Source organism: Manis javanica, chromosome 2 (assembly GCF_040802235.1).
Source record: "Manis javanica isolate MJ-LG chromosome 2, MJ_LKY, whole genome shotgun sequence".
Lineage (NCBI taxonomy): Eukaryota > Metazoa > Chordata > Mammalia > Pholidota > Manidae > Manis > Manis javanica.
The window spans coordinates 210,035,576-210,049,915 of NC_133157.1; the positions used below are offsets into that span (position 1 = coordinate 210,035,576).

At 40.9% G+C, this 14,340-nt stretch overlaps 1 protein-coding gene and 1 long non-coding RNA gene across 5 annotated transcripts in view; one reads left to right on the forward strand and one right to left on the reverse strand.

Annotated features, from left to right (window-relative positions):
* LOC108409632 (uncharacterized) overlaps positions 1–14,340 on the reverse strand; it is a 192,278-nt gene that overhangs the window by 112,941 nt on the left and 64,997 nt on the right. The window lies entirely within an intron of this gene.
* Positions 1–14,340, forward strand: part of FBXO32 (F-box protein 32) — a 29,448-nt gene that overhangs the window by 3,907 nt on the left and 11,201 nt on the right. For all 3 annotated transcript variants that reach the window (XM_037003637.2, XM_037003638.2, XM_073230108.1), the window contains exons 2-4: positions 2,627–2,739; positions 3,587–3,636; positions 4,718–4,810. In XM_037003637.2, coding sequence (XP_036859532.1) covers positions 2,627–2,739; positions 3,587–3,636; positions 4,718–4,810 — 256 coding nt within the window. The remainder of the gene's footprint in view (positions 1–2,626; positions 2,740–3,586; positions 3,637–4,717; positions 4,811–14,340) is intronic.

The window sequence follows — 14,340 nt, forward strand, 5'->3', positions numbered from 1 at the left end:
TTTCCTGTTAAATTTTCAGTTGTAATTTTCCATTGGCTTTGCATTTCTTTGAAATAGACATAATTAAACTCTCAAAATAGCCTCTAACAGAATGGATTATGGTTTAAAAGAAAACATAAGTAGGCAACACAAATAAACCCATAGCCCTTCCTTCCAGGCCCCACCTCTGGAGTCCAAAACCTAATAACCAAGTGAAAAGTACAAGGTTTCTCTTTGGTTAAAGCTTTTCTACATTCTACAGTGGGAGAGCATCATCAATTATGTCAAATTCTTCTTAAGCTAGCTTTGGAAATGAGTCACTTGGGCTTAAAGCAGGTTATTGTCATTTCTGTGAAGAAAGCAAGTGCTCAAATTCCTTTGAGGAATGTTTTCAATTAGAAAAGAATAAGATGAAATGTAAATATTTAAAATTTCTAAGGAATGGCCACAATCTATGGACCAGGCTCTGAAAATTTTCCACTAAACCTTGCATGTGTGATTGAGAATAAGACAGCTTCGTTTTATGGTTCTCTATATGTGGAATTTGGACTGTACGATTTTGTGGGTGTGGGTGTTTCCTTTAAAAATAAGCCTTCGTGGGGTATTTTTACATACAAAATGTCCTAACTTTGCTTTCTAAAGCTGTTCTCCACTTTGGCACATTTGGACCAATCAAATGATCTTCTTTTTCCCTTCTCCTGAAATTTCTTAAGTTAGTTTTAAGGACTCAGAGTTCTTCTCTCCCTTTTTTCTGCCCCTCTTTTCCTCTTGACCTTGGGGCAGATAACTGGTTGGTGGTTTTGTACCCCTTTCATCACGCAAGTGGACAGACAGACACTCCAGTGTGACACAAAGCCTGGCCCCAAACATTCACTCTTGGCTTAAGAAAGTACCTCTAAGAGAGGACATTTCTGCAGTAATCTCTGTGAAACCTAAAAATATTCTGTTTCCCTGAATGAAAAGGATACAGCTAACGATATTAAGAAACTCAGTAGATGGTATCAAGCTTGGCCTTACAAGGGAAGATTAACAAATGACTGATTAGCCATCGAGCTTATCCCTGTGGGTCCAGGAACAGTGAGTATATTGTTGGTGATATCACAAGTAAGCATTTTAGCAAGATACTTACTGTACTTATTAAAGTGCTAGTTGAGAGACTATTGTAATAGATACCGGAAATTTTTTCAGACCCTCTTTTCTTATTTACCATTTATAAAATGTTCATGGAATGAAGAAGTGCCAATGTACCTCATTTTACCCAACAGATATATGTCCAAAAAAGATATAAATCAATCGCATTTTAAATTCAGTAGAGAAACTCAGAAATTTAAAGGACTCCAACATATGGGTGGTGTAAGAAAAAAACCCTAATTTACGTTTTACTGGTTGGTGTTGTAAATCCTGCCTTGTGCAAACATACCCTGAGAAGAACCTATCTTCTCATTAGATCTCAGTATTTCTCCTGCATCCCTTCTGTGGAAACTCACCTAAGATTTACTCTGAAGTTGCATTATATAATATAATAGTACTTAGCCCCCAAATGATAGCTCAGCCTGCTGAGGGAAATATGCACCAGGCCCAAGTTGAACCTTGCATCCTCAGAAACCTGTGAATTAGGCAGTTCTGTCTTTTCACCCTTATACATTTATGAATTGTGTCCAGCTTGTTTCATTTAGGACCCAAGGTCTTCACCTCGCAGAAGGATGCCTAGTGTTAGTCAAGGAATTACATGCAACCTAAACAACTAGCATTATCCACCAAATATCTCCTAGAAATGGAGTTTGTAAGTCAGATTTTTGTAAATGGGATCATGTTTTAAAGGCATAATAGAAGCATGATCATTAAAAGAACTTTTGGTACACTTTAAACAGTGAATTATATCTCCATAAAGCTGTTTTTTCAAAGGCAGCTTAGGCAGTAGACTCATAGAGCCTACTAGAGAATTGACTAGTGGTTACCAAGGGGGAGGGGTTGGGCCAGGCTGGCAGGGAGTGTGAGGGGGTAAAGAGGCACAGTACTTTGCAATCACAATATAAGTTGGTCACGGGGACTATAGTACAGCCTGGAGAACAGTCAATGATTCTGTAACATCTATGTTGATAGACAGTAACTGCACTACAGAGAATGAGAATTTTATAATGTGGATAACTTGTTGAACCACTGTATGGTACATTTGAAACCAATGTAAGATTGTGTATTAATACTTCAATAAAAGAAAAAGGCAGCTTAGAGTGGATGTTTGTGCAAAATGAAGGCATTGTGTACTACAGTGAATCCAGTAATCACCCTTCCCCCCTCCTCCCTCTCACCCCACATTCACCATTTTGCTTAAAGTAATATTGTAGTATCCTGCATTGCCCTTAGTTAAAGAGTGCATGGCTGTGTGTCAAATTACAATGGCAGGCACTGTTGAGAATTCAAAAGAAGTAGAAGCCCCCATCCCTGCCTTCCACAGATATCTGATAATATTTCACCCTAAAAGGGGGGAAGTCTGTGCCTATATACACTTCTCTTGAGAGATTTTTATTGTTTTGTTTGAGAAGCATGTATGTTTGTGTTTTATAACCCAGTAGGTTATTTATAGAAACAGCTCATATTAAAGTATAGCTGTTACAGCTCATCCCCTCTTGTCTTCTGGTATCCCTAGTTACTGCAACAAGGAAGTGTACAATAAGGAGAATCTTTTCAACAGCCTGAACTATGATGTGGCAGCCAAGAAGAGAAAGAAGGACATGATGAACAGCAAAACCAAAACTCAGTGTAAGCCCTTTGTTTTGAACTAAAGAAGAAAGCTATTTGAAGATCGTTATGATTGGTTTTTTGAAAAAAAAAAAATCACACCTCAAATGTTAGACATCTGCTTTAATGTTTACTGTGTCATTGACAGAGGTTACTGGGATCTTTACACTCAGAAACCTGGCTGTGCATTTTATGAGCAAGATTAATGTGTTCTTTATCATCTTGTTTATAAGTCAGTTGCTAGCTGAGGTGTTTTTTTTCCCCTGCTTGTCACTTACAGTTGACATAGTTAATTTAGTCATTATACAATGATCACTCAGCTGAGTCAGTTCCAGTGCGTGCTTTCATTTTTTTGTACTGTGTTCTGAGGCTTTGAAAATAGATTTGTGTCTCCCTCTTTCCTCATATAAGCACTATTAACATTTCTAGATGCTGTATGTAAGAGTAGAGTTCTATTAATAAGAAGGAATTACAGATCTTTAGTTTAATCCATCTGCACTGCTTGGTTTCCTCATGCTCTCTGTTTCATTTCTACTTTTTATGGCCTTGTATAAGTTGTAGGCTTGGCATTTAAAACAACCTTGTACTTGAGTATTTGATGTTTTCCAATTGGGAGCTTTGGTATACTAAATCTATCAAAGATTTGGAGTGCTTCAGACAAAGTATATTAACTCCAGCATTTAGACATTGCAGAAATTAGGCATTTGCATCCTCTTAGATTGTCAGTAGAGTCTTTGTATTTTTTGTCAAACTTTTTGCACTTTTGAATAAATGAAAAAGAAGTTAGTTTAAAATCTTGGCATGTTGCAAATTTTAAAACTGTGTGTTTTTTTTTGCTCTGTTTTGTTTTTTTTCTTTGTCTCTGTAGATTTCCACCAAGAAAAATGGATCTATGTTCACAAAGGAAGTACTAAAGAGGTGAGCATCCATCTACTTATTAAAGAGTATGTGTAGCTTTATGCCCCTCCCCATAAGGTAGGGGGATATTTGGCAACAATATTACTTCAAATCATGACTGTCTTCTTGGGTGTGGGTGGTGGTGGCAAGCAGCCCACTACCCAGCCAACCACCAAAGTCTGGGGCTATCTCTGTAGAGAGGTGACTAGGTGGACTTCCCAGTCATCCAGTGAGACAGTGTGTGTAAAAGTGCTTTGTAAAGATGATATACCATCTCAAATGCATTACTATGAAGCCCTGGCCTTTCCCTCAGGATAGTGCCTCTCCCTTGTTCTAAGATCTCTTCAGACTTCAACTCAGTTAAGGTATAGCCCTGGAAAAGACATTTTAATAACTACATTTTAATGGCACTTTATAAAGCCCTTTTGTGTACATCTTCTCTCTGCTCAGACATGTGCTTAGATAGTTAGGATGAAGGCAGAACGATAGAATTTCTATCACTGTCAGGGACCTTGGTGAACATCTAGTTCCCTCTCAAGGCCCTGAAAGGGCCAGTGATACACCCAAAACCATCCAGATTACTCAGAGCAGAACTGGGACTGACTCAGGGCTCTCTACTCCCAGTTCCTTATGTGGTCATAGGTGAAAGATCAAAACTTTTTTTGCTTCCTCATGAAGCCTTAAAAACACTGCTGATGATCACAGCAAGAAAAGTGGTGCAAGGCGGCGGAGTTGACGCAAAGGGTCTAATTCTCCTCCCAGGAGTATGCTACAGTGACTGACCATCATCAGCTCACACGTCATATATCGAGCTCCAAACCTTTCCTAGATAAGCAACTACTTGTGATTTTTCCCCTTCTAGTGCATGCAGAGAACAAGGGCCCCAACTTGGTACATGAAGAAGGGTGTTTGACATGACTAAAGCAGCCACCATACTATCCATCTTTGAGGCTCACGGGGGGCAGGCACCCTGAAAGAGCTTATCTTGGCACAGGAAAGAAGCAAATGGCCATAGGCTGCCTAAGTCAGTCATCAAGCATTTCAGTAGAATCCAGGCAGATTGTTCTGGAGAGTGACCTCTGCACCCTGTTTCCACATCCAGCGCCATGGATATTGCACTTTGGGGGAAGCATTCAACAGGCTGGACTTCTCAACTGCCATTCTAGATTCCAGAAGGTTTAACTACGTTGTACGGGTAAGTCTCCATAGACTATCCCGACTCTCAAGCTGAAGTGTCTTTCCAGGTTGTCTTGAAGAAGTTTCCCCCAGTAAATAACTTCTTAGGACCCTGAGAATGTTGAAGAAAGCAGAAAATGGACTCCTCCATTCCCCCTCCCCTGAGGTAGTCCAGGTTCTTACTTGGATCCCATTAGGATGTTCATGAGACCAGCCGTGACTGACAAGGCCTATGTAATACTTCCATGAGCCACTCCCAGCCCCGCGGATAAATGGGAGACCGTTGGAGGCAGCCAGGGCTGAGGCCCAGCACTAAGCGAGCCACAAAGCACCTGGGCTTGTTTTAAAAACCTCCTGCATCTCTGGTTGATCTCACAATTGTCCTCCTCCTTGTCCTGTGTTAGGTGACTAGGTGACCCCCAGGCATTCTTGGTTTAGGCCACAAAACCGATGAGTTCAAAGCACCTCAGTGCTTCTTTCCCATGACTCCCTAAGATCCCACCCCCACATGACAACAGAATTCAGTCCTATATTCACTGAAAGCTTGAAACTACTTGAGTCCCTTGCTTTCCATTTTAAACCCAATGTTGGAAAAAAAAAAGTTTTTAATGACCTTCTAGCAAAATATTAATGATAAAGGCAGTAAAGCAAGTAAGTCTATGACCTTCAGGTCCGTGATTCTTTTTAACTGGCTTATTGTGGCTGTTTCCCCTGTAAGCTCCCTTGTGCATTTTCGTCAGTGGTGCAGCCTGGGAGATAGCAGCCGTTTGGATTTTAGGTGCAGAAACTGGAGGGAATTTACCCCGCGGGTGTTGGCTGTTTGGGCATTTTCTTCTTCCTGGGTGGTTGTGCCTCTCAGTGCCAGGTCACTGAGTCAGATGATTGCAAAGGCTCAGCCAGAGCCATGACATTCAAGCCCCCTTGAGGCCTGGACCATTCACCTTTCATCTGGGCAGATGCAGGCCTGGCTGTCCCAGCTGACCTGATAAAAACCCAGGCCTCCTTGTAGGTTAGAAGTTCTGAGTAGACCTGTCCACTCTTCAGCTGAGCCCTTATTCCAATTCAAAAGGGATGAAAATGAGACCTTCTTGACGCAATGTTTGTGTCATTCAGTGTGACTCTGCCACATCCGGGAGGTCACTGTGCCCTGCAACCCAGTCCAGGCTGGACATAAGCCCAGGAAGATCAGGAAACTCTGTTGCTAAGAATATGAATAGTTTCCATCTCCTAGGTGTTAGAGGAAGGCACCAGGTCTGATGTCTTGATTACAAAATAGTTTTTAGATGGTTCTCCTTTCTACCTGTTTTCTCTTTCACAAGAAATAAAATAGGATAATAGTGAAAATCTATTTCATGCAGTTATGTGCATTATCACCTTTCTCCTTTCATTAACTCTATGAAGTGTAGGTACTTTTATTATCTGTTTAAACAAATGGAGGTGCCCCACAGTAAAACAATTTGTCCAAGGTCATGAAGCTACATAAGCAACAAAATCGGGATCTGAAATCTGGGCAGTCTTAGAGTCCATACACTATGTGAGCAAAGGATCAAAAGTAAAATGGCCAGAGATCAGATCCTAGCTCCCCCACTTTCAAGCAATGTCAGCCTAAGATTCAGCTTGCCCTCTGTAAGGGGACTTAGAATAATCTCAACTTCACAGGTAGCATGCAATTCAGTAATATATTGTCTGTGAAAATACTCTGCAGAGCAGGATCTATTATTTCAAGTCAGCTACTAATACTTATTATTACCTACTTACTAATGCTGATTCTCCCTAAAATGCCTTGTCAATTGAACTGATGAAAATGTTTTTCTACTTAAAGAATAATTAGTGGGGAATCTTGCACTTGATTAAGACTCCGCACAGAGAACTTGTGTCTGATAGTATCTAATTACAAAATACATCATGAGTGCTTTCCCTTAAATAATCTTTGAAGTTACAGAAACTGCTGAATGTCTTCAAAGTTGTTAGGTTCAGAAATAGTGGAAAAACATTCTATTTTGGAAGGAACAATCTTTTTTTCCCCTTCACTGTTACAGCCCTCTGTAATTTGAGAAATAATATGTTATTTTTATAAAGAGCTTAAAACACTTTAATGATAGACACCACGTTTTAAGGGTTTTCTTCTAAGGAACTCAATACACTTCTCATATATTCTTCTTATCCTTAAACCAACTTTGCAAAGTAGCTTGCCAGTATGTTATCCCAGCTTACTACTTTGACCTAATGGTTTCTTAATATTACAATGATTCCTTGGTTCCAGTAAGAAATCAAACCCACTTTGAAGGCCTTAAAAATTTTTTTTAATTTCTTTAAAGCCAAAGTGCGTTTTTAAAAAATGTATTGTGTTCATGCCAGCTGTCATCTTCCAAAAAAGAGACATGCAGAGGGAAAAAAAGAGATGGCTGATACTCCTATCTCAAAATTTTATAATTTTTGCCAATAAATATGAACATTTTGTCAAATTTTTGGAATCAAAAATTTTGAATATAAACTAGAGAAGTTTTTATATAGCATTTGTACCTCATTTTAATTGGCATCAAGCTATTCTCATTGTCTCTACACACCCGCCAATGTTTAAATACAACTTTGTATGTTTTAATCATGATTTAAACTCTTTAGAAGCAGCAATGTGCCCATTTAGGAAAGGCCATTTAAGAAGTTGTTTTACACCATATGCCTCAAGACCAACACATTTTGGAAATTTCCCTGGGGAGCTGGCGAGGATTCCAGGGGCTGGGCCAGCGGTGGCCTGGAACTTGGTAACCATGAGAAGGTGGAAGCTGACTAACTCACCAGGGCACAGAGAGGCCAGCAGAGAAAGCAGGTCTCCAGTAAACTAGGAGATGGCTTCTGAGACCACAAAGCCACTCCCAGCTCTCTGAAGTGAACCTGCTGTGGCCCAATGGTTCTCAACCCTGGCTGCAGTTAGAATCACCCTCGACGCTTCATCTGCAGAAGCACTCCTCGGGAATGCCTGATTTAATTATTGAGGGTGGCCCCCAGGCATTGCTAATTAAATTTATCCTCCTGACAATCCCAGTATGCTTTTAAGTTTGCGAGCCAGTTCAGAAACTACTTGGGAGCCCAAATGTTAATATTTTGCTTACTGGGGTCTTAAATAGAGGGCTTTAATGCTTTAGTGCTAGGATGACTTTTGATGTGGTCCTCCCAGCTCAGTGGGATAATAATGTGGCCAAATACACAATAACTGTACATGCCATCTTTGAGCCAGAAGGGTCCTGGAGAACCTTGAGCACCGGGTTTCCTGATGGGAACGAACTGACCCAAATGTGCTAGCAGATCAGGAAGGAAGAACAAAAGCCTGCAACCCCACTCTCTGTCCCTCTGCAGCAAAGCATATCACAACCTCAACCAGTACAAATTCTTATTCTTTCCTGCATTACCACCCTATGTCCATTTGAATGTGTCCTGCAAGTTACTGCATTTCTACCACCACTAAAAGCCTTTTCCAAAAATATGTTTTAGTTTAACTTGACTGGTGGTTTGGCAAACGAAAGGCTCAAATATGGCACTGTGACTCACATTCAAAAGCAATGCCTTAAATTAAGGGCGTGCTGCTGCCAAACCCCTAGTGGGGCATGATGTACATGAGCAGCCTGGCCCCGTCTCCAGGTCCCTCTGCCACAGAGACCTTGCGTTAATTTGCTACTGCACACACTCGGTAGCCTTTCTCAACAGAGGGTGGCCCCTGTTACCTGGGTCTTAAAAACTGTGGTACCTCTTTCCATTGGGACTGTAAAGCTGGAATGGAGAGAAAGAGGTCAGCTGCCACAATGGCAGTGAAGTCAAGAGAACAGAGCCCTGAGCCCATCTGAGAATGACTCACAGAACTGGGGGGAAATTGTGATTCCACTGCGCGACAGGAACATTGGGGGCACAGGTAGGTCCTTCATGAGTGCTGATTAGGCTGCGAATGACTTCACAGGAGAAAGTTCGCACCCCTTGGCATTCCTGGCCTTCTCAATCATAATAAGCATTCAGGCAAGCAGATCCTACAGTGCCCACAGAAGCAAGGGCATGCATTCAGAAGTGGCAGCTACCTGAAAAAGTGGGGAAGTCTATGTAACTGCAGAAGTAATGGGGTGCTTGCAGAAGTAGGAGAGATGTGGGGTTACCTGATGGTGACTGAGAGCCCAGAACAATGGTGTTTTTGACTCATGGACTACTAAGTAAATAAGTCATTTAAGTATATATTCTCAATTTATGTGTATTCATTTGTACATAGACCTATAAAGGGTGCTAACAATGGTATCTACCCCATCGTGTTGCTGTGAGAATTTAAACTGAATCTCAGGCTTTTGAACAGTGCCTGGTACAAGGTGAGCACTCAGCATCACTTGTCATTACTATCCTCTGGTTAGGTTTCTAATTACAGGCATTAGAAAACACACAAACATAGAAGTTAAAGATGAAAATATAAAGACAGATGTATTATGATTTTCCCACCTGATTTTCTCTCCTACCCCATTTTGGAGACTGCTGGATCAAAGGGATGCCCATTTGTATAAATTTGCTCTTGAGAACTCAGAATCTAAACATAGTCCACCATGGGCCCAGAAATATATTTAACACTAGAATTCTACCTAGCTTCTAGGCTAAGTCAGGTGCTTATTATGCAAGGACTATGCTAAATTGGATAGGTGAGCTGAGTTTCAAGTGCCAATTCAGCACTTAATTTTTTCTTATCCGAGAAGGGATGTTCCTGAGAGCATTTGACACTATACTCTAAGTTGCTCTGTTTGAGGATAAGAGAGGTGTACTTTAAGTACCTGTAAGCTTGGATCTGAAGGGTCCTTGAGTACTAAAGGAAGAGTTCTCCAACCGCAAGGAAGTGATAGCAGCACAAATTGCTTGTGAGGCATGGCCAGGATTTGGTGAGGTAGAGAGGTGAGGAAGGTTTGGCAGGGAAAACTGGCATGAGCAGAAACCAGGAGATGGGAAAGGACAGAAGTGGAGGGAAGGGATGGTGGGCCAGGGGTAAAGAGCAATGTGATAGCCAACCTCAGGGGACTGTAGAGAGTGCTGGAGTAGAGAGGGTTTCAGCAGGATCACTGAGGCCAACAGAGCTGCTTAGGTTGATGCAACAGGGAGTAAGACGCCACTGCAAGTTCAAAAATACATGGGATGGATGGAAGACAAAAAGGCAAGTTTCTCTCAGCTGAGAATACAATTAATTTGTGTAAACTTGGCCCTCCTTCTTAGGATTTTAATGCCCTTGGTTAGAGAGATGTTTCACTTGCAAATAATATTTACCCAATCTTGACATGCGTGAAGATTATTAATGTAGCTGAAATCTTCTCTCTTCCAACCTGTCAGTGTTCAAGCTCAAAGTCAGGACAAAACTTTCCAGGTTTTAAATCTGCTACCCATTGAGTAAATAAGGAAGTACACACCATTGGTGCAGAGGCACTACCCAATGTAACCAAGAGTTCATTGCAAAAGACAGTTGTTTTGTGGCTACCTGGCCTGGGTATTGAGCATGTGAGAAATCACAGAGGCTTCTTGAAGCTTCTTCCCTACCTTGATAATCCTGTGGAATGTTTTCCAATCAGACATATAATTGAAACTGCAGAGCCCACTGTCACAGGAAATGGAATTTAGGGATAAATTATGTTCTTAACAATACTCTCTGCAAGATAGAGTATGCTTGGGCTTAGTCTCTTCATTAAGCTCAGCGTGGTTTTTGTCTCAAACTGACAGAAAGGGTAGCGGTTGCTTTTAATGATGCTTTTGAAACCCCAATTATTTAGTGTTCCTCTAGATCTCAGCTGCCTGCCCTCCTGGAAAGTGTTTGTGTTATGTTTGCATCATAAGTAATCTCTTCCTGGGGACTGGACCCCATATGAATACCAGCCCAACATTCCAGACCATCTACCATTTACCTTGACTATGTCATTTGACTATCATGAACCTCCTCACCTCTAGAGGAGGAATTTGGCTATACTGTTTCCCAAGTCCCTTCCAGCCATAACACTCCTTGAGTCTAACAGAGAAATGTTTTAGAAAATAAATATTGGTTGAGTGCCTCCCTTGTTGCCAGGCTGGGGTAGAGTGGTAAAACAACCCCTGCTGTCTTAAGGGTCCTATCCCAATTAGACAATCAACAAGTACATAAACAAGATCATTTCAGTTATGTATAAATGGAACTGAGAAGAACAGTGGAACCATAGTAAGATAAAGATGGTGACTGGGAGGTCTCCATGGAGGATGGTCTGGGAAGGTCCCCCTGAGCAGGCCACATCTGAACTGAGATGCGAAGGGTGGGAAGAGCCATCATGTGAAGGCACAGCAAAGACAAAGGGAGGTGGGGGTGAGCTGAGCCTGTGCAGGGAACCAAAGGTGGGCTGTGTGGCCAGAGCAGAATGAGTTGGGGAAGCACTGTACAAAATGAAGCTGGAGAAGGGACATGTACCAGATCAGGGAGGACCTTGCCAGTCATGGAAAGGAGTTCAGATTTTTTTTCTCTATGCAAAGGGAAGCCATTTGAGGGTTTCAAGCAGAGAAGTGACATGACTGATGTATTTTTTAAAGTATGAATGCTATGATAAACCAAAGGAAGAAAAGATAAGAAATTTGCTTTTTCTGTGGGTACAGGAAGATAGGAGGAAACTCTGTCTTCTGCCCATTCATGTTCCACACATCACTTCAAACTGTGGTTGATATTTGCTCCAAGATTCGTTATATGATATTGCTTGCAACTAGTTTTTTTGCTCCAAAACTAGCATGAGCCAAAGCTCAAGGGCAAGGATGTGGTTTGGCATGTGGTGACCACCATCCCTTCCTCCAGTAGCCCAGAACCATTCCTGTATTGCATGATAGTCACTGCAAATCACGCTGGATACAGTAATGATACCATGGAAATCAGGAGCCGAGAGCTCTCCCTCTTCCTCCCCCTTTGCCCGCCTACCTTTCCTTACACAGCCACAGATTACTGGCACCTGAGTTAAAATTTGCCCAGCTGAAAACAAACAGGCATTCCCAAACAAGATCTTTTCCCCTGCTCTCTTTTTCTCTTGTGGTTTAGGGGTAAAGAATCCAACTGGGTAAGTCATCTGCTAGATATAATCCTACTCCCCTAAGCACACAGCTCTCTTAACGCAGAAATAAAATTAATGATTTCTGTCCTCTTTACCATTAGTTCCACATGGGACTACCTTACGGCCTATAGGTTATGCTGACATGGAAAATAAACCTAAATGTTTTTTTAGGTTTTTGTAGACAAACCCAAATATGTTATTAACACTTTCTGGGCATTATTTCTCCCTTAATGTTAACAGCTGATTATATGTCCCAATGTAGTACTGATATAAAATTTCCAGATTCTTTGCCAGAACATAACAATACATGATATTGCTACTATTTTTAGGGTAAAGTTTGGCTGTAGATGCAAATTTGATTGGCCTTAACAAACTGAGGTCCTTGAGCTACTAAAATGCATGTTCTCTGTTAGATGCATCTGGGCTCAAGTCCTGGCTCCACCCCTTCCTACTGCTGGATTGCCTTTAGGGAGTTACTTAACATCTCTGAACTGCTGTATCCTCTTTCATCAAATGGAGAACCCACCTCATTGGGTTGTCATTGAAGATTAAACACGATCACACATGTGAAGTGCTAAAACAGCCACTGGTTATGCACTCCTATGTTTATCGCAGCACTATTTACAGTAGCCAAGAAATGGAAGCGACCTAAGTGTCCATCAGTAGATGAATGGATAAAGATGTGGTACATATACACAATGGAATATTATTCAGCCATAAGAAGAAAACAAATCCTACCATTTGCAACAACATGGATGGAGCTAGAGGGCATTATACTCAGTGAAATAAGCCAGGTGGAGAAAGACAAGTATCAAATGATTTCACTCACCTGTGGTGTATAAGAACAAAGAAAAAACTGAAGGAACAAAACAGCAGCAGAATCACAGAACCCAAGAATGGACTAACAGTTACCAAAGGAAAAGGGACTGGGGAGGATGGGTGGGAAGGGAGGGATAATGTAGAAAATGGGGCATTACGATTAGCACACATAATGTAGGTGGGGAGCACACGGGAAAGGCAGTATATACAGAGAAGACAAGTAATGATTCTATAGCATCTTACTATGCTGATGGACAGTGACTGTAATGGAGTATGTGGGGGGGACTTGATAATAGGGGGAGTCTAGTAACCATAATGTTGTTCAAGTAATTGTACATTAACGATATCAAAATAAAATTTAAAAAAACAAAAAACAGCCACTGGCATGTAATAAACACCCATTATTGTTAGCAAGGTAAGAAGTTAAGACTTCATAGTAGATGCAACTATGTAAGTCACAAAATCTATCAACATTAACTTTTATCCACAGATAGGGAACTATTAAATGTATCACAGACATAAAAATGACAGGCAGGAATTTTAAACTTGAAAGCATTTAAGAATTTGGTTGACAATACATAAAATTGAAATACAGGGATCCTAAAGGTCTCTTAAGCCAGCTGTATGTTACCCTACTAATTCATTATGCCCTCCTGGCAGTAATTTTACCTAGTAATATTCTCTATATTATGATTAAAATGAATAATAATTAGAGTATAATCTTTATACCAGGCACTGTTACAAGGGCTATAGGAACTCCTTTCATCTTCACAGCACTCTGAAGTGGGTGCTATTATTATGTGCATTTTGAGATGAGGAAACTGAGGCAGGCAGTTTGGCTCTGGAGCCCTCACTCTTAAATTCTATTTTATAACAGAAGTTGGCAAAGTGTGGCTCTAGGGCCAAATCTGACCCCCATCTGTTTTTGTAAATAAAGTTTTATTCGAACATTGCCACACCTATTTATTTGCCTATTATCTAAGAGGGCTTTTTCACTACAGCTACTGAGTTGAGTAGTTGCAACAAAAACTATGTGTCCCACAAAGCATAAAATATTTATTTTCTGTCCTTTTACAGAAAAAATTTGCTAACCCTTGCTAGCAACTTTAACCTTCACTAAAAGATAGGGATTCGGGAGGGGGAAAAAATAATACCTTATAATAATATGCCCTGTATTTGGTACTTACAGTGGGTTTTTACATATTTATCTTATTTGCTTATCATAACAACCTGTGAAGTAGGTAGTCTTTTTATTTCCATTTCAGAAACTGGAATGAAGAAACTGGAGTTCAGAGAGGTTAAATGACTTATACCATAGACGAGACAGTAAACTCCATGAGTCTAGGAATCATGTGTCGTTATCATTATATCCATGTATGTACCACAATGCTGGGGCAGAGTGGACACTCGGAAATACTTGCTACATGAAAGACAGTTGTAAAGATCACCGAGCTAGAGAATCTAGGTCTCCTCCTATTACAGGGTCCTTTCTCCTGACCCCACAGCTTCCTGGCAGTGAAAAGAGGGACATTCTCATAAGACAGGATTAAAAAGAGTAGTTGACATGTCATTCTGCTGTCAATTGACACTTTTGCTGGTATATTCCTCCTCCGCCTTAGTCAAATATCACCTGGATCAGACCAGAGAGCTTTTGCTTTTTCCCTAAATG